This window comes from Syngnathus floridae, chromosome 7 (genome assembly GCF_059516105.1).
Source record: "Syngnathus floridae isolate MCC-2025c chromosome 7, RoL_Sflo_1.0, whole genome shotgun sequence".
In the NCBI taxonomy this organism is placed as follows: Eukaryota; Metazoa; Chordata; class Actinopteri; order Syngnathiformes; family Syngnathidae; genus Syngnathus; species Syngnathus floridae.
In genome coordinates, this window is record NC_142419.1 from 17,744,520 (window position 1) to 17,766,647 (window position 22,128).

The following is a 22,128-nucleotide window of genomic DNA, read 5'->3' on the forward strand; positions in this document are numbered from 1 at the left end:
CCATGGAGCCATTTCCTGCCATTAAAAACACTAAAAGGCTGCGGTTGGCAGCTGCTGACTTTGTTCCTGCACTTAACCCTAATGAGTTGGCAAAGTGGTTCAAGGCACACACTCACTCTAACTCCAGGAGGTAAAAAAAAAAAAAAACGCTGCTTCAGAATGCCGCAAACCTTTCATACAATACCATAACAGCACTGCCACTCTCCAAAGCTTAATTTAAGCGACAGATTGAAGTAGAGGTCTTCAGTTCAAGTCTGTAACATCGAATTACTTTTTTTTTTCACCAGCTAAAATGCTGCACAACGTTTTTGCTGTGTGATCGTTTTTTTTTTTCACCAGCTAAAATGCAGCACAAAATTTTTGCTGTTTTTTACACCAACAGAAAGTTGTCATTCGATGCTCGATGGATTATTTATTTATTTTGGCCATCTAAAAAAATATCACTGGAGTTGTTAATTAAATTAATTAATTAAATGCAATTTATGAGTTAAATTTATTAAAATAAACCAACTAACCAGCAACGGATTTCTCTTTATTGCTTGACAATCGACATGGTTTTTGGTTCAAATAACCACACATCATATAAATATGGTGGTGTACTGTAATATTTGTACGCTCATTTGTGTTTTGCATTGTTATTTAACAAGTGATAAATCGACTCCTCCAAGAATAATTATTGCTCACGCGCCCTTCAGAAAATGTTACGAAATGTTGTAATTAGGTTAAAAAGACTTTATGTTGAGAGCAGCAGCCTGTTTGAACATCAGGGGGTAAATGAAAGTGAATCATCAATCAAGCAGGGTCATTTTAAAAATACCCACATCGCCCTTAGGAACTTGAATACCGCTTTGTGGAAAGCATTGTGTATTTAAAATGAGCAATCAGCCCACTGTGGTTTGCTTGCAACAATCAGCAAGTTTATAGCACATAAATGATGTCTTTTGTTAGATTGGCTCATTCCTCAAGCAGTTATGTCTTCATTATAATTTTGCCTTTTCCAAACACAAAGTCTCACCTGTTTTCCTTTTCAAAAAAGTGTGACATAATCATAAAAATTCTAAATATTTTTATATAATATTGCGTTTTCATGATTATTTTTTAAATCAAAAAAAATCTAAGAATGTGTCATCTTTTTTTAATTCTCATATAACAAGCCACTAAGGAAAGAAAAGGCAAGTGATGAAAAATTGTATGCAGATTTTTTAAATAACTGTTTAAAGCATAACGTCAAAGCTGGCTAGGCTTACCAGAACTCATTTTTTATTTTGTCTTGTTTATAAGAACACAGTAGGCCTGTAAGTCTGCAGTTGATCGGCAAAAGTGTCGAGTAAACATCCATGGCGGTTGTGAATACACAAGAATTCACAAGGCAGCCTCTCACCTGACACGCACACACGCACACAAAAACTCTTTTTTACACAAAAATATTCTGGTTAATATGATATCATATATGATAACATAATATTAAATGTAAAGATATCAAATGATTGATTGAAAGGCGGAAAATATTTTCTCCCCTGTCTTATAGAAAATATATATTATTTATTAAATAGAAAATACTTTTATCCAATATAATAGTGTATTACAATAATAATCAAAACGTTTTCCTCATATGGATTTTATTACTAAGGGGTTGTGGAAAGGACAGAAAATTTTCCATTTTTTGCTGACTGATTTATGAACTACTTTTAGCATACTCACCTTGAACTCTTGCTGAACAAGTGAGTCATACACCAGAACTTCACCCGCCCGGCGTGAAAAGAAAAGAAAAAAAAATTCTGTGTAGTGCAATATTGGATTTCGTTAGAAAGTAGTGATCATAAAGTTGTGTTAGACTTAACAAGAAGAAGCCATCAGTGTGAAGAAACACAATGTGTGATCACATGTCACATCTTGCTCGCCAAGTTAAATGTGGCTGCCATCTGTTGCAGTCTGGTATCATCACCCCCGCCCGCCCCCGCCCCAGCACAACAACCCCAAACAGCATTTCCTCTTCTATACACGTTTGCAAAGAAGCAGACGGGGCCGTCCCATATTTTAGCACTCCCACCTCTACGCACTCCTCGCTGACATTTCAAAGCATCTCCCATTAAGAGATGAGAGACAAAAGCTTATGAAGAGCAGATCCCAATCGCCATGAGGGATGTTTGTGCTTGGATCAACTTCTTTCCACTCTTGTCCGTGCACACCCCCTTGGACTTGACTTTGCACTCCTCAGGACTTTACAGTGAAGACGTGTGGACAGATAAACATCAGCAGGTAAGCACTGAAAGTCATTGAATTCTTTTTCTCATCAAATTGTAATATTTTGAATGTATTGTGACTTTTTCAACATTTTTATTCATGAAGCAATAAGAATAAGTTCTTGAAACATTAAGATTGTATTTACATTTCTTCTGCATAATAACACAACCCGTGTACTCTGAAGGCTCTGGTTTTATTCTGACATTACAATGAATTTTATTTCTATGAAATATTTTTTCTTAAAACACACTGACTATTTTCACAACATTATAACTTTTTTTTTCTCTGCCTTACTAATGTCCGATTCTCAGGATTCACAATGTTTTCCTTAACCCATGCTGACTTTTTTTTCACAAGATTACAATTTAGTGTAATATTGTAACATTGACTATGTGAAAAAATATTCTTTATTTTCCATATGACTTGATTCTTGTCATTTCTGTTTCTTTTCAGTTCATTTGTGTGTATCCAACATGAACTTTCATGTTTACCGTAATGCAGTTGCTCATTGTTGACACACAAATGTCACACATGTAAATCCAAATTGAGGTCCAAGAGATGGAAATTGCAGGCTTTTCAGGTCTTAGAAATAACAAGCTGCCTTATTTGCGTTTACAACATAAACAAACACATAGTTGGCTCGTATGCACAAGAAATCAAGCGAAGCTTGGCCAGTCGTTAGAAAAAGCAGACCTAGCCTGCCTTAAATGTACTAAAAAGCTTACAAACACCATTCCACACGAACAAAACTTGAAATATGTCCATAGCCAGAAAAGGAAATATGTTCTTCTACAAAATGCCCCCGCCCTCTTGAAAAAAGGCAACCAGATAGGATGAGAACACAGAATAATTTTAGACATCATTTGTCTGCAAAACTTTCCAGCCACTTACTCAAACAGTTTTGGCGGTGTGCCTCCACGCACGCACGCACGCATGCACACAGCCAAAGGTTTCTCTTTGCATTTGCTGGAAGATGGCCCGACTGAAATGGCTTCTCCGTTATTGAGTTTGAATTGGACAGAGCATCTCTGGCGTGGCCCTTAATGGCATTAGGTGCTTCCTGGCTCTCAGAACACATCTCGAGCAGGCGCAGATAATTCAATACAGAGAAATGTTAACATCTATGTTTAACTTGGAGATCTTCATCTAAAAAAAAACTAACCTTAATAACCCATATCAAAATGAATATGAACAGTCAAAGAATAGAAAGAAATTCAAAATGGTGTCAAACTCAAGGCCCAGGGGCCAGATACGGCCCGTCACATCATTTTAGGTGGCCCGCCAAGACAAATTGCACATTGAATTTATGTGTCAATATGAACATTGCAAATCATCGACACGTTTAAGAAACATCTTTTTAAAATATTTGAACAGATTTTACTAGTCTCGGATTTGAAAACTAGTTACTCATCAGTTTGTTTTGAAGCTTATACTGAATATAATATGAGGTGTTACATTCATGTAGTCGTATTATCGATATAATTTCAACAGGGAGAAAATGATTGATCGTTGTAAATGCGTGTTTAGGAATGACTCAAACATGGATCTCAAGGCGCCATGGATCGTCCCGAATGTAGAATCAATGTGCTGGTGCTATTTAGTTCTGCTTGCAGACGGCTTTCCACTTTGTAATTCTTGTCTTCTTTAGAATATTTTGCACAGGAAGTGGCACAAATTAATATATGGGTAGAGTTTGCATAACAGCTTCTTGATTCTCTGGCCGTGCATCTCTCGTGTTCATCAGTGAGTCAAATCAGTGATTGATTCATTTAGTGCGGCATGGTCCTTAATGTGCTTTGCTCAAACAAGCCTACGTCTTGCACCATCACACCGGTTTTGAATACATATTTTCTGAAGCGCCAATCTCTTTCTGGGTGTTCATGTAAATGAGCATTAAGAAGATTAGTCAGCCTTCAAGTCAATGTTCTTCTCAATGAACACACTAAGAGTCCGGCCAGAAACCAGAAGCTTAAGTAAAGCTGTGAAGTTGGAAAACTAATATGGAGATTATCAGGACAAAAGAAATACATTTGTATGAAAACGAATGAATTGTTGTGTCTCACCTCCTCACTGTATTTTTATTTGTGTATTTGTTTTTCTTTACCCCAGCAGCAATGAACAAGAGCAGTGAGGTAAACCGGACAGCGGTGTGCGTTAAAATCGGCGACAGCGTCATTAGTGACCTCCTGATGAGCGTCTACATCGTAGCCTTCATCTTGGGCTTGATCTTCAACATTGTCACCCTGGGCCCCATTTTGCAACAAGTGCGCCGGCAAAACGTCCTGGGGATCTTCTTGCTCAGCTTGTCGCTCTCCGATATGCTTTTCATTTTCACCATGCCCCTCTGGATCAACTACTACCACCAGAACCACCAGTGGAAGCTGGGCGAGAAGTCGTGCAGCGTGGCCGGGTTCTTCTACTACTCCAACATGTACATCAGCATCTACCTGCTGTGCTGCATCTCTGTGGACCGCTGCCTGGTGGTCACGTTCCCACTGCGCTTCAAAACCCACCGGACGTCGTGCTACGCCTGGGTGCAGTGCGTCGGCGTCTACGCCGCGGTCACGGTGCTCCACGTCATGGTGCTGTTCAACGACAACCTCCCCGACGCCCACGACGGATGGGACGACCGCTGTTACGAGACCTACCCCATGGAGAGACCCGTGGCGTTGTTCAACCTGCTCCGCGTGGGCATCGGCTTCGTGCTCCCCCTGTTGGTGCTGGCCATCAGCTACTGGAGGGTGCTGGCAACGGTGGGCCAGAGTCCCGGCCTAAACGCCCAGGTCAAGCGGAAGGTCCGCCTGCTCTCCTTCGGGGTGATTGGGATCTTCTCTATTTGCTTCGCGCCGTACCACATCCTGCTGCTCACGCGCTCGCTGGTCTTCTACACCAGGCCCTTTGACAGCTACTGCGAGTTTGAGCAGAAGATGCACTTTGCCTTCTCGTGCACGCTGGCCCTGTCCAGCCTGAACTGCGTGGTGGACCCCGTGCTCTACGTGCTGGTCAGCAACGGAATTCGAGAGGACGTCAAAGTGTGCTGCCAAAGGCGGAAAAGGACACAGATGACCAAGTGCACTGTTTCCAAACGAAACGTGGCAAAGTTGAATCATCAAATAATATGAAAGTGCTCTTTGGTGTTCTTCTCCAGACAATCGGGGAGTGACACATTGCCATATTTGTTCAGTTCCCTTGCATCCTCCCTCGTACCCTGCTCAATTTAGATGAGGAGGCTGATAAGAGCAGGATCACACACAAAAGTGTTTTACGAAGCTGTTCTCCATCAAAGGGATTCTCAAGCCCTCTGGATCCATGCTGTTTGAAGGACCGGCGGCTTTGAAACTGGAAGGTCACAGCATGTGGACAGAAATGTAATACTGACAATTGCACCCTTAAAGCTCCTGGGTTAAAAAGGAACCTGAATTATGATGAAAAAATCACATCCAGCTCACCACATCATTTTGTGTGACCCACAAAAGCAAATGATATGAACTGACTTCATGCTTCTTGCTAAAATACCAAAATTGCAAATTGTTTTCACATTTTTCTTACCAATCCTCCCCTTTTAAAATAAATATCATACTATTTGAACAAAGAGGTTTTAATCCTGAAAATAGTTATCAAACTAACCTATTATTTGAAACATGGCCTGTTCTGGTGATTGGTGGGGCTGCGTGCGGGTGCAAGTATATATCTCAGGGGGTTTGCAAAACAAAAATATATTTTTCTTACAAACACCCCAAATTCTTTAGAAAACACTGACAAATATTCATTATATGTTCCCGACAGGAGAAAAAATAGCCTAAAGTCAAACATCTGGCCTAGCACCTGTGGGGGTTCAAGCATATATTGGTGTGTGGGTGGGGAGAAAGTGCCCCTGGCCTCCCCCCCTCTAGCGCTGCTTGTGGTTATGTATTTGAACATGTTCTTCTGACTAAAAGCGTAACATGAATGAGTCGTAAAGTATTTCAGTTTAAAATGAGAAGTTGTATTTGGTTGAGTTCAGTACATGGGTGGAGGTCAACCTAAGGTCAGGCAATCAGGGATGACGAGGCACAGGTGAGCAAAGGCACCATGGCTATGGCTAGGTGAGCTCAGGACACACGCAGACACGCTAGCTTATTTCTTCCTCATCAACAACTCAAAAAGATGATGAAGATCACGGATTTGGTTGGCGTTTGAGAAGCTCAAGCCCTGTAAGTACAATATAATCAGCCTGTGTTGATGTTTCTCATTTTCTGATCATTCATGTAGCGTCATTTACATATGGAGATGAGTAATGACTTTAGGAAAACAATCCAATAAAATGCTACCTTACAGATCCATAAAAACTGTTTACTGAACAGGTTTGGTCTTGAATGTGGCAATATGGCTCCATCAATAAATACTGAGTCATAATGCAGGGTGAGGCTAAAAGTATTTTATTGATAAACTATTCTGAGACTAGACTTCTTCTGTGACACGTGGAAATTTGAACTGTGCTTTGAGACTTTTGATGGAATTGGGCATAGCCTGCGGGGTAAACACATTTAACTGATCAGTATACTTAATTTTTTTTTTGGAACGTTATAGTAGGTTATTGCAAATCAGTTCAAGTACCAAAGGATGGAATGATGTCATATTTTAGTGACACAATAAGAACATACAACTTTGTCGAGATGGCGCATTTATTTGATTGTACTTTTACAGACAATAAAATAGCAGTACTGTAATGTGTCCATGAATCGAAAGAATCCAACAACTATAATGCCGGTAAAAATGATGTGTCATGACAATTTGACAAATGAGCACTTTAATAATGCCACAACAATAGTTTTCATATATTGAAGCTTTATGTGGCCTGACACTGTTTGATTTCAATCATTAGTATTTTTTTCATCCACCTTTCGAGTAGAATAAGTGCTATGAGTACATTGTAAAAACAAGTGACCACTCATTTTAAACAGTAAATGTTCAGTCTACTTTTGAAAGATTTGAAAGTGTCAAGATTAATATACTGTAAATACTTCACCAAACTAAGTCTACAACCGTTATTGCATATACAACAGATTGACAGCATGTGAACATTTGTATAGGAATGATTGACTCGGTCGCACATAATTATGCTTCTGTGAAAAAATATAATTTTTTTTTGTACAAAAGCAAGCCTGATGAAATACTCAACAAATGTATATGTACAAATTTTCCCACAGGAGTTGACAATGATGACGGTGGATGAGTCATACCTTTTGAGAGCTGCAGTTGATTTTAAAGTGTTCTAAAAATAACGGTGAGTAGATTCATGCATTAGAGTAATTAATATACAGTCTAGAATGATGATGTTAAATGTACATGTTTTTACATAAAAGTATGGTTACAATTACACACATACTTGACAGTCAACCCAAATTGGACAGAAAGGCCATGTAATTGCGGGATTAAAAATAAATACTTAAAATGCCTATATAAAACAGTGATTTTAAGAAAAACATTTTCATTTGATTAATTACAATGAATGTAACAGAATTGCAGACTGATTTATTAAATGTCCATGTAAAATGGTTACATGTACTGATTGTTTTTTATTCACAATAAATACATTATTTCAATGATAAATTAATAGATAAGAAAAGAAAATGGCTATTTCTAATACACATACATAAACTGTGAAGGTCATTTTTCTTTCTTCCATTGTAACATTTATAACTAATGAAGGAATTATTCAATTCAAAAAAAATATTTAATGTGTATGTGTAAAATGGTTTCATTTAATGTTTGAGTCTTCTTTTTTTTTTAAATAAAATTGAGATGAAAGAAAAACAAAATGTAAAAATATTAAATATACTAAGCCAAGACTGTTCTAAACTCGAGCATACAATCAATAGTCTACAAAAGAACCTTCAATGTGACAAACAAATGTTAAGGTGGATCTTCTGTGAAACAACATGACAAGTAAATCTAATTTGCAGAGCACTAAACGCAGTCTCAAGGTCCACTTAGCGAGAATAAGAACCACGGCCCGGCTGCCAGGCAACAGCCAACTTTGGCTGCCCCCGATGCAGAGGTGAAATGCACGCCTGGGGTCATCAAAGTTGGGGCCACGTTTGCCCACTAGACATTACGTGTCGTGACTTTTTAGATGTGGTGTAATTATGCAGCATACATAATGATAGATTTCAGTGGAGATAAAAAGTCTACACGCCCCTCTGGAAATGTAAATCATTTCCAAACCTCAATTTTTCAGATCACAGAGTCAAGCATTTGAACATGGGTGTGTTGACTTTGGTATGACACACAAACATGATTAGAATTCAAATCACAATGTTATCCATCCCTCAATGTGCTACCCATCTTGCGGTAAACAAAGCACTCATTATGTTAGATACCATCATTTGTGCCAGTTTCCCCCCTCTCTCCCAATTATTTTTGCCCGCAGCCATCTTGCATAATAGAAATAAGCAAAAAATAATGACTACATTCATTCATCACTTGCCTATAATGTTTGTTCTCATTTTGCACGTTGGGTGTAGTTTGGTCCGGGCACGTTTCCACAATTCAAATCCAGACCCAAGACGTGCTCACTCAGAGCAGTCAATCCATCCATTTTGGATATCGTATCGCTGGAACCTATCCCACTTGACTGGGCGCCACTCAGCTACATGGCGGGGAAATAATCCACAAAGTCAAATCAGGTCCATGGCATGTGTGGTCATGCAATGTCGTATTTCTCATCAAACAAATTGTGCTTGCTCATTCCTGGCGGCAATTAATTTGCGCAATAGAAATGAATACAAGTCATCATCCACAAAGTCAAGAAAGTATGACGATTTAGCCATTCTAAATGGGTCTGTCCACCGTGATGGCCATCAGATCCCAGACAAGGATCTCTGCACCATCCTTGGTCTGTGACAGGGGCACAGGTAGCCTCTCAGGTGTTTGCGTACCTTGCTGTGCAGCGAGGCGTAGATGAAGGGGTTGTAGCAAGATGAGCTCATCGCCACCAAATGACAGCACACTTGCAAGACGTTAATGTAGCGCTTGCCGATGATGTCGCAGTCTGGGTCCAGGTCCAACAACAGGTTCAGTACCTGAAAATGACATGATATTTTTTCAAATGAATGCTAAGACTACTAAAGAATCCACTTGTTCATAATTCTTTGTATTATTAAAGAGCAATTGTGGTGAATGAAGCAACCAATGGGTTCATTTCATTTACCGAGCTTAACTATTCAGATTTATCAAGTTAAACCCAAATGTGTTGATTTTATGAGATCAGATGATATGTGGCATTGTAATCTGATAATCCATATAAAGTGGCAGTTGGGGGAAATCGGAGTTGTTGGTTTTTCTCAAGCCCCCCCGAGTGCTTATCATAACCCATTTGGCACAAATTGCACTTGAAGAAGACATGGCTGCCTTGCCATTTCGACTGATGAGTTCTTTTGCATGGCTCATTGTGTACTTAATATCTGAATGGTGAGAACGATGAGCTTCTCTAATAACATAGACAGGAAAGACCATCCTTTAATGGACAGTTAATCCTGTGTATGGATTTGATAGCCATAATATGTCTCTAAATTGGCGTAGGGGGGAGAAAAAAGCGAGTTCAAAAAGGTTAATGGAAAGGCTTTTTGTGCTTTATCTCACCTGCAAAGGCAGCCAGCACAGAGCAAAGGCCAGCACTGAAGCCACCAGTAATGAGAAGGTCCGCCTCCTCTTTTGCTTCCAGTGTTGCCTCCTGCTAGCCTGCTCCCCGGGCACGGAGTAGCGCTTCAGACTGATGCTGATGGCACAGTACGAGATGCTCACAGACAACAGTGGGATCATGTAGGAGGCGATTAGGATGAAGCAGGAGTACAGCAGTCGAAGGTTTCCGTTTTCCGGCCAGAATTCTTCGCAAACCACGAGGTCGATGCCACTGGGCCGGAGGTCCAAGTAACGTGTGTAGAAGGACGGAGGAGCGGCCAAGGCCAGAGATAGAAGCCACACGGCTAATGTCACTGCACTGCAACCGCACAAAGAGATCCTCCGACGGACTGGGTGAGCTGAATGAAACAAAAACCAAAAACAAAATCACCAATTGGTCAGCAGCCTTCATATGCCTTCATATGCTGTAAACCAACACGTCATAAAATGCACCAGGCTACTTCTTGTTTTGGTTGCTTAGCAATCAGCACAATATATGGGTATGCAAAATAAAAATTGTCTCTGTATTAAAGTTACATTTAAGTTAAAATAGTTATTTTATCCAAATTAATTTTCAATCCTTTTTTTCACTAATAATTTGACTTAATATCAGGATTGGCACTGGTTTTAAAAGAAATCCTAAAATGGCTAATATATGCTATTGTATTTTTATAGTGATGGGGAAAACGAAGCTTCAAATTTGCTTCATGAACCAGATGTTGTATTTTGATAACAGGTGTTAAAAATTAAAGTTAAAATGATCTCCTTTTAAGAGAACAAACACTCCAAACAACGTGGATTTGTGATTGGCTGGTTTACACTTCAGGCAGGGGCGTGTGGCTTATTAGAAGAGGGTGTGCAGCCAATAGGAAGACAAGCCTGACGAGAGGATTTCCAGTCACGAGCCTTACCTAGCACAACGTATCGGTCGACCGCGATGGCAGTGAGGGAGAGCACTGATGCAAACACGGTGGCGCATTGCACCAGTGGCACCAAGTGACACAGCGCTCTCCCAAAAGCCCAGCCGTGGCTGTCGAAGGCATAGGACATGGTCAACGGCACGCAGCTCAGACACATCAGCAGGTCTCCAGCGGCCAAGTTACCGATGAAAAAGTTGGTGGCGTTATGGAGTTTCTTATCCATCAGAATACAAGACAAAAGGAAGGAGTTCCCCACGCCAGCTATGACCACCACCAGGCAATAGAGAGGCATGAAGAGAAGTTTGAAACGAAGCAGAAGCTCCATGCCAGTAAACATGTCCAACGGGTCACTTTGGTCCAGGGCTTGGCTTTTGTTCTCTGACAGTAGGTCTCGGTGGCTGGTGTTGGCGCTCATATCTTCTTTGAGGAGGGTGTCCATGTTTGCCTGGGGAGAAGTAGAACATAAATCCAGTTTAATAGAAAAAGTAGTGGTAGCGGATGGGTGGTGACTGAGCATAGCTGGTGTGAAGAAAAAAAAAAAAAAAGCACATGGATGACATTTCAAACTAACGTTCCCTCTAAAGTAATTCCAAAGGCGGAGTGAAGAGGCGCAAAAGTTATTCTTCACCTCGAGTTCATCTGAGAGCGTTGACATTTCATTGCCTGTAATGCTTTTAGTCAGCACACGGCAGGACACGAACAACTTCAAATAGCGGTTCAAGGCCGCTCGCTTCTGTCATCGCGCCATTTGATGCTACGAGGCGGGGGGCCATGAAAAGAGTCATGAGCAGCAGGACGAACAGCGTTGCTACCGTATTGTCACGACGATGACACATTCATTTCGTACATGGTATTTATTTCTCTTTTCAAATATTTACAAGCTGATATGTCTCAAAATATGGAGCATAAAAGTATGTTGGATAAGATTGCATTGGTAAGCAGAGGAGGCTTCTCCACTATGGCCAATTGTATTAAGTCAATTGGCTAATTAAAAGGAAATAATGCTTGTTAGTTATCGATCCGTCGGACAGCATTGGCAGAGCTTTTCATCGCTGACTTTTATTTTTACGCTTCGACATAGACACGTAGTACATATACATAATTTTTTTTTTTTTTTGGAGTGAGTGATGGTGATGCAAGTATATAACAGTGAAGTTCTTCATATCTGATAAATGATAAATAAATCACATTTTCTGTTTTACTGTCTGGGGAAACAAAACAATGCAAGGCAAAATGTAGTTTCAAGAAGTGCATTTGAAATCTCTTAATGTGCATTTTTTCTTTTTTTTTTTTTTAAATACTACTCTTATCAGAATGTGCCTCATTATCAAATTTCGGATTGCCATACCAAAACTAAAATGCTATTGACTGACAATGATTCTAGTGCATAAAATTAAAAAAACTAAAATGGACTTACCTTAGCTGCGCTTGCAAATTAGAGATGCAGAGAAAGCTTTCTTCACATCTACAGTGTTTGGTTCTTCTTTCTTGATTACTGTATTGAAATATATATATCCTATAGATATGGAGTAAATGATTACAAAAAAAAGATACCGCAAAGAATATTGATGCACTCTTGCACCCACAATGAAGGGCAGTCAGTCAGTCAATGAGAAAGGACTCACTGAGATCGAGCGAGCAAGCGCGGGAGCGAGGAAGGACTAAAACGCAACCCACCTAACCTCTCTCGCTCCACACCTCCAACCAAGAGAGATGTCTGTCAATCTGCTTCCTAACTCTGAGACGCGATAGCATTTCGGTCAAGTGTCAAATCTCTACTGAGTGCTTAGTGTGGAGGAGGACAATATTGTCATATGAGGCTAATCGTAGCTGTGGGATTCAAATAATAATAATAAATAAAAAAATAAAAAATAAGTGGAGGGGCTAAAACAATAATCATAAATAAATAGTTTTTGCTGTTAGTTGATAGGTAGTGTCTATCCTCGACTTTTCTCCAGCAGCATTTTTATAATTAAGTACTGAACTAACGTTCCACTTTTTTGTCTGCAAAATAAAATAAAAACAAGTGTGCCTTACGGTGGGGCACTGGTTCCCATGTCACCCTTCCAGAGGTGCGGGGTTTGACCTTAATAACTAACTGAAACTTCATTTTCCATTGATGAAATTAACTCAAAGTAATTATGAGTATATCAAAAATATCGTTTTTGTGTTTTATACGCGAGCTTTCAACGTTGACTGTAAATGCCACTGTTACTGTTAAAAAAATTAAAAAATCAAATGTGTGTTTTACAGCAGGATCCTTTTTAGGAGTAATGAGAGCCTCTCAAAATACAAACTTCAATGTTTTCAGTCACAGATTTGAACCCAGATGTGCGAACCAGACACACTAACCTGTGAACAGTGTGCAAGGCTCTGGAATAGGCAAAATAGCATCTCTGGCGTTGTCATGGCAACACTGCATTACTGAATGTAATTGGTCCATATTATTGGTGGAGCGGACAGCACGGCTATCACGCTGCGTTCGCAGCAGGGTGCCACATGACACGCTATGCTTCAGACTTGTTTGTAATGACTGTACGGACTGCAAAAAGACCACCAAAACACTCCACTTATATTGAAAGCCCACTATCAAAGAAAAGAGCAATTTCTTTCAAATGAAATTCCGTTATTATGAAACAACATCAATGTACTAATTCTGGCCTTCTGAAAATCTGTCTCGTTTGATTTGATTTATTTCGGCAAGTACAACACTTAACTTCATTTCACGCTTTGTTTTACACGACTTGTCAAAGGGAGGCGATGATTGTATTTTGTCCAAGATTTTCGTAAACATAGACATTTGATCCTATTTGTGTGTCTGTATCTCTTCGTCACAGCAACACTTTGTTTAAAAAAAAAAAAAAAAAAAAAAAAAAGGCTATTCCCTTTGCAGGATTTCTTTTCAATTGCCTTGCCTCCCGAGAAGTCAGGGGCCTCTTTGTACGAAGTATTAGTGGGTGTGCGAAAAAAGGTCTGATGATCAAAATCTCTTTTGTGGCCATTTCACACTGCTACAAATGGGAGGGAGAATCAATGGTAAGGACCATTCAGGGGAGCACTCTGAGGAACAATATGGAGGGGTGTGTGTGTGTTCTGGCAGTGGATATTGATTACTATATGTCAAAAAATTTCATCATTTTGCTGAAAATGGAGGACAATTGACCATGTGATTGATTCTGTCATTCCTTTAATGACAGGTGTCTGTAAACGAAAAAGCAATTCAATGTAACGAAACACAATACGTAGCGTTTGTTAAAATGCAATCGGCACGCTAAGCGAGGCATTAGCTTTGTTTCATGATTGATAGATGTGGTGTTAAGATTGTCATTCATGTTATGCACCAGAGATAGCCAGAAGCATTTTTTTTTTTTCCCAGTGCAAAGGATTTGGATCTTGGATCAAAATTACCATTCAAAACTGCAACGGTCTCTTCAAACCAGTTGGCAGTTTCGTTAGGCCTTTGTGTCTCCACTTTTCCAAGTATGTCCACTGCAGAGAGCATGATGCTGCTTCTTCTGCTGTAGCGCATTAAATTAGGCAGAGGCACTTGTGGGGAACTTTCAGTCGCTTGTGCGTGCCTGTCATGCGCAAGTTTGTTTTTCGTGAAGGTCTGTAATTGTCTCTATTTGTTCTTTTTCAATTTTGGCCAAGATTGTTGCCTTTTAGTGGGAGTCACCGCTCCCTGACAAAACGATCCATCCTTGAAATTTTGCATTCAAGTCTTGCATTAATTTGTCACATTCCTATGAAGAACTGGCGTGCAAATGGTGGCCAGTTACGTAACCGCAACATTTTAATCAGTTCTCCAATCTAGTGTTCGCGTGGGCATCGTCGTGGGAGACAGGAAAATCTAATCTACTTCAGTTGTGTTATAAAACTGATTGCTATGCCTCCAAAGATTTATATTTAGTCATAAGCAAAGTCTATTTATTAAATTAATGTATTGGATTTATTTCAAATAGATTAAACACACACACACTCCTGTTCAATGTGTAAGGCCTTTCCACGCATGCTTTATTTTGTTCATTGATTTCAATGACATTCACATTCTCTGCAAACCTCAGTGATCATCATTTCCAAACAGCCTCTTTTGTCCTCTTCTGTAAGGTCGCCTTAATTCACAATTTAAGTGCAGTGGATGAGTCATAATTCGTCAAAATGATATTTAAAGTACAATTAATCAGCCCCTTACGATGTTTTACCCAAGCAGATTCCAGACCTGAGTTGCCGAGTGATTTCTGACTTATTCGACCAATCAGGATTTTGGGTTTCGTGATGTCATTATTTCTATCACAAGTGCGATAGATGTGAGCTAGCTAGCAAAAACAAAATAGTTTTTTTTTTTCCAATCTGTTTTTTTTTAAATCACGGAATATATCAATTTAATAGGTTTTCACTCGCAGCATGGCTAACCAATTACGTTGCTGTTCAATGATGAGCAAACTTTGTTCCTTTTGTCCAAAACACAGAAAGAGGAGGAAAAAAATGATAAATTTCAATACTAGTACATAATGCATTGGATGTGTTGCACTTGGATAGCGTTTAAGGCTGTCCACTGAGAAGGACGTTGTCCCTCAGACTGTCCAAGGCTTCTTTTTTTGTGATGGCCTTCCACTCTTCTGGGATCACTGGTGGCTTCTGATTGTATTTCTTTGCCAACCTCTCGCTAAATCTTGCTAACACATACCTTTAAAGGAAAGAAAAATGATGATTAGTCGACTTAAAGATTGATATGGAGAAAAGACTACTGCCGACATTCAGAGGTGTCAAATCCAGGTCCGGAAAATAGAAACCCTGCCAGAGTTTGGCTTCAAATGTTTACTGGATCTGGATGTGACACTTCTTATGACATCTTGAACATACCTCCAGTAAGGACTGCTGCTCGCCTCTTTGATTGAAAGATTCCAGTCTGGATGGAGGTCTTGGACTTCCCAGCAAGCCACAGTGATATCTTGTGGTTCCAGGTCATCTGGGTTTGTGCTTTCAGGGCTGATCAGAGAAGTGGGCTCCAATATGCATTTGGGCCTGTGGAGCAAGGTCTCGTGAAGCTCGTGTCCAGTTTGTTCGACTTCACACGGAGCACTGCACACTGGGCATCGGGCATCGCAGCCTTTGAGTTTGTTGAAAAGGCAGTCTCTTGGCTGAGTGGGAAGGCGGTCAAGTAGTTGGTCGCCACTCAAGTGTTGGGAAAAAGCTTGTGCAAGGTTCAGCCGCAGTTCTGCCAGCAACTCCATGAAATATGTGACAAAGTGATCCCATTCCGTGGTGATACTATACAGCGGTCCCTCCAAAGACTCCCAGGGAATACACGTGTCTCCAGAATCCTCCAGGATGAGGCACACTTGCTTTAGAATTGGCTTGGTGTCACTTAGCACTTGGCTGTCGCCTACTGTAACTTGGCTCACAGCTGACGCAACGTTACCGATGATCTCTCCGAGACGCTGGAGCCTCCACGTATTCACATTCCAGTCTGACAAATAAGTTACGACTGTCTCCTGTATCTTCCTCAACCTGAAGGTGTCGTAGGAAAATAAGTACTCTGTGAAGCTTTCAAATTGGTCTTTCAGAATGATCTCTTCCAGCAAACTCTTGTGGAAGGCTTGTGGGGAGAGATGTTTTGGGGCTTTACTTTGGATCTCCTCTGCAATTTGCATGCCAAGAGGTTCATAGACATAGTTCATCACTATAGGTTGGATGATGTCAGAAATGAACCTACGAGCCAACTTTTGACGCTGGTCTCTCTTTCTGAACTGATAAATGAAATCGGCCTTGAGTACACTTTTTTTGCCTTTGATGGACTTCAGGAGTTCTCCGTCCTTGGCGAAGCGGTTGTGGACTTTTTGGAAATCTCTGCAAGCGGCGTTACAAACAAAGACTTTTAGATCGACCCCGAAGGCTGTTTTGATTTCCAGTTGTGCTTCTTGCAAGGTTTTATCAATCATCTCGAGAATTTCTGTGATGTAACTGTCGGAGAAGTCTTGCGGTAAACGGACTTTTTCGTCAACAAACTGCTTGTAATGCTCCATGACGTTGCATGCGAGTTGCTGAGCTTTAACTTTTGGTGATTTGTTGTTTTCAAACAAGTTTTTCATTCTGCTACTGTATCCAAAGTACTCATCGTGCACTCTAAAGAACGTCGCCTGATTCTGGCCGAAATCCATAAGCTTATACAAGTGTTTTTGGAGACCTTGGCTGCAGAGGTTTGCTGTGAGAAGTTTCGATACTCTTTGGGTGATATCATCTGTTTCTGAAGGTCTGAAGTCAAATTTGGACAATGACTCCTTCCATGCGTCCTCAAATTCTTCTTCTAGAGTTTTATCTTTGACAAAGTGGTTTTCTGATCCGCTGCTGTCTAAAAGTTTCTGAACCCTGGCATTTTGCTCCAATTCCAGCACGGTCTCGATTCGGTTGTGCTGAGTGGAAGAAAAATGCTCCTCATTGATTCTTTCCAGTCTTTCGATTGTCGTGGCTGTTACTCGTTCTTCAAGCTCCATCATTTTGCTAAAGAGGATACTTTTTAATATGCTAATGTTGTCATCAAGCTTATTTTCCTTCAAACCGGCCTTCAAATGTGACTTGTGTTTGTTAACTTCCCTTTTGACCTCTCGTCTAGCTTCGTATTGTAACTCGCACAGAAAGTCGTTTTGGCTGGAAGGATCCGTAGCGTCTGGCTCGGTGGAATCGATTGTCCTAGCGGCTTGTGTGAGCCAACCTTCCATATGTTCCCACAAACTTTCCTCCCACTGGAAAATCTCAGCGCAAAATATCGACAACGCCATAGCGATGTCTTTATTTTGCAGGCCAACAGAGAAGGATTCTGATTTGACCGCTTCCCAAACAAAACACAAACGGGCCAACAAATCCTGCCAAGTGCATATTTTTGATGGCGGGACCGCCTCCTTCAATGCCTCAAACATTGTCCGCTTTAACTTCACCATCACCTCACTGTGCTCGCTGTCAACACATTTCGAGATTGGCTCATTGTACCACCGTCTAACATAGGGAATTGTTTTCTTCGAATGATCAATCATGTTGTCAGCATCTCCAAGGGTTCTCTCGCCAGTCTTCAGAATATTGGACACACGTTGTAACTGCGTGGCTTCTAATGAGGTATTTATCCCGTCATCCTGGACTAAAGCTTTGCAGATGGGCATGGAGCCGCATTCTCTGATGCGTAACAAAGCATTGACCGCAACCGTGAGGTTCGTCTCAAGCTCGGAAGCTGAACGTGAGTAGATGTTTTGAATTAAGACGTCGCTCATTCCAACTGCCACAGTTGCCATTTCATTATCTCTGACCCAAGTGCTTAAGTGACGGTCGGTTGAAGAGCAGAGCCCCTCGACATCCATCAGCAGGAGAAAATCGCAGTTGAGCTTCTTTTTGAACTTGGGTGGTACTTGAAGGGAAACCATGTAGAGGCCTTTTGCGGAGCTTTTGTATCCATCTGGAAATGTCACCCCAAATAATGCCCAAAGGATCTCAGCATTCCTTGCGTGATGCACTCCAAGACTCGTCAGAACCTTCAAGCGTTCTTGAGGGAAGCGATGTTTAATTTCTGCAAGGACGTTGCCGAGCCAGTGCTTGGGGATATTCGAAGCGTCTCCGTCCATGAGTTCAAGTGGAATCCCACTGAGGAGCAAGTCAGCGGCAAGATTTGGGAGTCGCAGTTCGTTATGGCTCCCGCTACCGGGGCTGATGTGGGCGAGTTCAAAAATGAGGCCCATCTCACGCAAAAAGTGCTCAAGTCCCAGTGAAAATGTTACCTGACCTTCGGTAGACGCAGCTTGCGGTCCTTCTGCGGAAAAAGTCTCCTGAGCGGTTGCGTCATCATCTCTAAAATCTGAATTCTGAGATGTTTTTTCTTCACCCAGGATCTCTTCTTCATTTGAAGAGTCACAATGTCCATTTGGCAGAGACTCTGATTCGTCATTGGTTGGGATTTGAAAACTGTGATTGAAAGCTATTTCACTCTCCGAAGCAGCAACCTCAAGGTCCTTATCTGTAAACTGCTCAAGCTCCAGCAAAAACGGCTTTGCAGATGTTATTGCCTTATCTTCAACAAATGAATTTTGGATGATTTGTTCTTCAGCAGCAGCCATCTTGTGATAAGCTGATTCGCTGAAGTCATTCTCAAGGGTTGCCTTTTCACCTGGTTGCTGGTTTTGGGTCTGAAAACCTTCTTCATGCTCTGAATCAGCGACCTGCAGATTGTGACGCTTCTTGAACCTCAGCAAAAATGACCGTGCACTTGTCTGATCTCCAACAAATGCATTATGGATGATTTCTTCTTCAGCGGCACCCATCTTGTGATAAGCCGATTCGCTGAAGTCATTCTCAAGGGTTGCCTTTTCACCTGGTTGCTGGTTTTGGGTCTGAAAACCTTCTTCATGCTCTGAATCAGCGACCTGCAGATTGTGACGCTTCTTGAACCTCAGCAAAAATGACCGTGCACTTGTCTGATCTCCAACAAATGCATTATGGATGATTTCTTCTTCAGCGGCAGCCATCTTGTGATAAGCTGATTCGCTGAAATCACTCTCAAGGGTTGCCTTTTCACCTGGTTGCTGGTTTTGGGTCTGAAAACCTTCTTCATGCTCTGAATCAGCGACCTGCAGATTGTGATGCTTCTTGAACCTCAGCAAAAATGACCGTGCACTTGTCTGATCTCCAACAAATGCATCCTGGTAGCTTTGTTCGTCTCTAGAAGACTCCTGAAATTGAGTCCCTTGAACATCTAAGGTTCCAGTTTCCAACAACAAAGAACCTGGTTTGTCTTTTGAAATTGGAAATTCATTTTGCAGAGACTCTGTTCCTTTGTTTTCACTTTGAAAAGGATGCTCCGAAGCCAAGTCACTCTCAAAATTGTTGACCTTCAGATTATTGGCTCTTCTTTGCGTCAGCCTACGCAAACATGAATGTACAGATGCTATTTCCTCATCTTTGACCAACATTTCTTGCCACGTCTGTTCCTTTGCAGAGGTAGTCTTGTGAAAAGTTGATTCCTCAAAGTCATTCTCTGATCCGACATTGTTTTGTGTTTGGAAAATAAGCTTTGAACCGACTTCTTTCCCTGAATCTACAACTTCCTGATTGGTATCTGGAATCGTCTCGATGTCCCCACTCTGAAATGTTGAATCTGTGTAAAAACTATCGCTATCATCCAAGTCATCGTTAGCGACACTCGGAAGGTCCGGTTGCTCAGGAATGCCGTTTTTCTCGATTGTCTTCTGACTTAGCAGCAGATCTTTTAGGTTGATTTGTTTTTGCATCTGAAGTAGTCGAAGTTTCACCCTCATCCAATTGAGGAAGTACATTCTCTCAGCTTTATCTGGAGTTGAAAGAGCATTTATGAAATTCTTCATGGATGAAGTCTTTTTGTGTCTGCTCAAACGACCCATGATGTCTTTTTTCTCATTTTGCAATCGAGGATCAAGCTCTTTTCCTTCTTTGTTCTTTCGACTTTCATCTTTCTCAATTTCAGCCAATCGGCTCCACGGAGCACCTTGTAGTGGAAGTTGCTTCTGCCTGAACACATCAGGTCCCTCATCTAAACCTTTCAGAACGTCTTCTGCTCTGCCCATGTTTTTTTTACAGACCGTCCCTTCGTCGCAATGAAGCCCGACCGTCACTGCTAACTTTGCTGCTTCTTCGAGCGTTACGAGTCTCAAGTCTGGTAGCAAATGGTTGACGGTATCACAAAGAACATTCGCCAGGTTCTCTGCATTCAAAGCTTTTCCTGAGATGATCGATGCATCCGGTAGACCTGTCGTCTCCTGAAGGCTATTACTGACAAACTTCACTGATCTATCCTTCCAATTCTCAGTCTCAGCGAGGTCAATCAAAATGAGCTTGCTTGCCATTATGTTGCAGGAGGCGAGAAGTTGTTTTGTTTTCTCCTTAGGATTGTCACAGAAAACAATAACTGCTGAAGACGCTTGGCTCAGAAAGGAGAGGCAATTCTCATGTGTGCTTGCATCTCCTCGGAGATTTGAGAAGACCACTGGAACTGGAAAAATGTCTGTGTTAGAGTTCCCTGTCGGAAGATACCATGCAGTCTCTACAAGACCGTTGGAGAGGCTTCGAGGTAATCGTCCTCCTTCCATCCCTTCGTGGAGGAACGTTCCACTGCCCATGACATGATTCAGCACCTCGGACTTTGAGACACGACAGGAACCGAGCCTCACACATGAGATGATTGGCATGGGTGTACTTGCCAAAACTGCTTCTTGAACTTTTTCAGCGTTGGGCCTCCATTGTCTCACAACCCCTCTCAAAGGCCAAAGTAGAAAGCTACTGGGTTCTTCATCATCTACATGCGGAAGAATCAGGGGCACGGCAAACTGGCATTGCAGCATATGTGCTGTTATCTCCTGCTGAAGGAAAGTGTTAGCACATAAAAAAACAGCAGTCACCAGATCAAGAGGGTTGATGGTAGTTGAGCGGAATCCATCAACCATCTCAGAAAGACTCGCCAGAGTATCTGAGAGGGCTGTGCAGCAAGTACTTCGAGCATCTGGGCGCAGCAGCCAAAGTCTATGAAGGAAAGATTTTGGAAGATCATTTGGTTCCCGAGGTGTAAGGTTGTCCAGGATCCAGGTACTGAGGTCCAATATTGATGCTGGTTCCAGTTGGGAGGGATAGAAAGCCTTTAGACCAAGTTGGATTAGAACTTCAGCCTTGTTCTTCGGGGGCTCTGGTTTGAATGAAGCACAAACAGTTTGATACAATAGCGTGAGCCGTGTTGTGTCAAGCTAATAACATATTGGCAATGTTAATCAACAATAATAAAAATTTTTTTTAAAAAATCAACATAAAAATCAACTTACTTTTCCTTTTGCTGCTCAGCCTCTTTGAAAGTTTGGTTGACATGATGGTCTTCTTCCTTTTGCTTGACTTTTTTTCTTCCCTGCCTTCTTCACATCACCAATTTTTCGTGGAAATGTGCAAAAACCTGGGATGTAATTCAAATGCACCATATCAAAATCCCTGGCACACCATTGGTTTCATTTCATTTCAAGACAGCAGCATGTTCTTTTTCAATACGTCGATTCTGCATGTCCTTACCTTTTTTTCAGATGAACCATTGTCAAAAAGCACGGGACGTATTCCTTCACACGTATTCAGAAGTCAGCAGCAGCTGTCTCGCGGTGAAGCTCTTATAGGCAGGCACCTCTCGTCACATTCCTCCTCTTGTCTTCTATCTCCACCATCCAACATATTCAATAAGTCACACGCATGAACATAATTAAGTGGCACTACTGGTTTGGTCAACATTCTTTGTTTTGACACAATCAATGTCCGG

General features: G+C 41.3%; 3 protein-coding genes across 10 annotated transcripts; 1 reads left to right on the forward strand and 2 right to left on the reverse strand.

The window, feature by feature from the left end:
• The first annotated feature begins 1,995 nt into the window (after positions 1-1,995).
• Positions 1,996-12,275, forward strand: gpr184 (G protein-coupled receptor 184). 7 transcript variants are annotated; one of them, XR_015859407.1, is made up of 4 exons: positions 1,997-2,259; positions 4,357-7,510; positions 9,950-10,260; positions 10,733-12,275. XR_015859407.1 is itself a non-coding variant. In XM_088380634.1 (2 exons), the coding sequence occupies exon 2, from the start codon at positions 4,359-4,361 to the stop codon at positions 5,364-5,366; it is 1,008 nt and encodes a 335-aa protein (XP_088236760.1). In that variant the 5' UTR covers positions 1,997-2,259; positions 4,357-4,358; the 3' UTR covers positions 5,367-7,781. The 7 variants fall into 7 exon arrangements, 1 of the variants encoding a protein (XP_088236760.1); XR_015859406.1 differs by lacking the exon at positions 10,733-12,275 and having other exon boundaries at positions 4,357-6,437; positions 7,434-7,510; positions 9,950-10,458; XR_015859403.1 differs by lacking the exon at positions 10,733-12,275 and having other exon boundaries at positions 1,996-2,259; positions 4,354-7,510; positions 9,950-10,458.
• On the reverse strand, positions 7,899-11,357 carry LOC148395771 (prolactin-releasing peptide receptor). Its single transcript, XM_088380636.1, has 3 exons — positions 10,818-11,357; positions 9,868-10,265; positions 7,899-9,308 (listed from the first exon to the last, which is right to left on the reverse strand). The coding sequence occupies exons 1-3, from the start codon at positions 11,341-11,343 to the stop codon at positions 9,087-9,089; spliced, it is 1,146 nt and encodes a 381-aa protein (XP_088236762.1). The 5' UTR covers positions 11,344-11,357; the 3' UTR covers positions 7,899-9,086.
• Positions 12,276-14,810: 2,535 nt separating the features above from the next.
• Positions 14,811-22,042, reverse strand: gvin1l2 (GTPase, very large interferon inducible 1-like 2). Of its 2 annotated transcripts, XM_088380632.1 has the most exons (4): positions 21,891-22,042; positions 21,653-21,777; positions 15,690-21,519; positions 14,811-15,513 (listed from the first exon to the last, which is right to left on the reverse strand). In XM_088380632.1, exons 2-4 carry the CDS (start codon positions 21,693-21,695, stop codon positions 15,369-15,371), a joined length of 6,018 nt encoding a protein of 2,005 aa, XP_088236758.1. In that variant the 5' UTR covers positions 21,696-21,777; positions 21,891-22,042; the 3' UTR covers positions 14,811-15,368. The 2 variants fall into 2 exon arrangements, with proteins under 2 accessions (XP_088236758.1, XP_088236759.1); XM_088380633.1 differs by lacking the exon at positions 21,891-22,042 and having other exon boundaries at positions 21,653-21,881.
• Between the last annotated feature and the right edge of the window lie 86 nt (positions 22,043-22,128).

Coding starts and splice junctions, on each gene's coding strand:
- gpr184 (XM_088380634.1), top strand. CDS start 4,359: ATGAACAAGAGCAGTGAGGTAAACCGGACAGCGGTGTGCGTTAAAATC.
- gvin1l2 (XM_088380632.1), bottom strand. CDS start 21,695: ATGTCAACCAAACTTTCAAAGAGGCTGAGCAGCAAAAGGAAAA. Junction 21,520..21,652: donor GCTGAGCAGCAAAAGGAAAA/GTAAGTTGATTT, acceptor CATTCAAACCAG/AGCCCCCGAAGAACAAGGCT. Junction 15,514..15,689: donor AGCAGCAGTCCTTACTGGAG/GTATGTTCAAGA, acceptor TTTCCTTTAAAG/GTATGTGTTAGCAAGATTTA.
- LOC148395771 (XM_088380636.1), bottom strand. CDS start 11,343: ATGCTCAGTCACCACCCATCCGCTACCACTACTTTTTCTATTAAACTG. Junction 10,266..10,817: donor CGACCGATACGTTGTGCTAG/GTAAGGCTCGTG, acceptor TGTTTCATTCAG/CTCACCCAGTCCGTCGGAGG. Junction 9,309..9,867: donor TGTGCTGGCTGCCTTTGCAG/GTGAGATAAAGC, acceptor TGTCATTTTCAG/GTACTGAACCTGTTGTTGGA.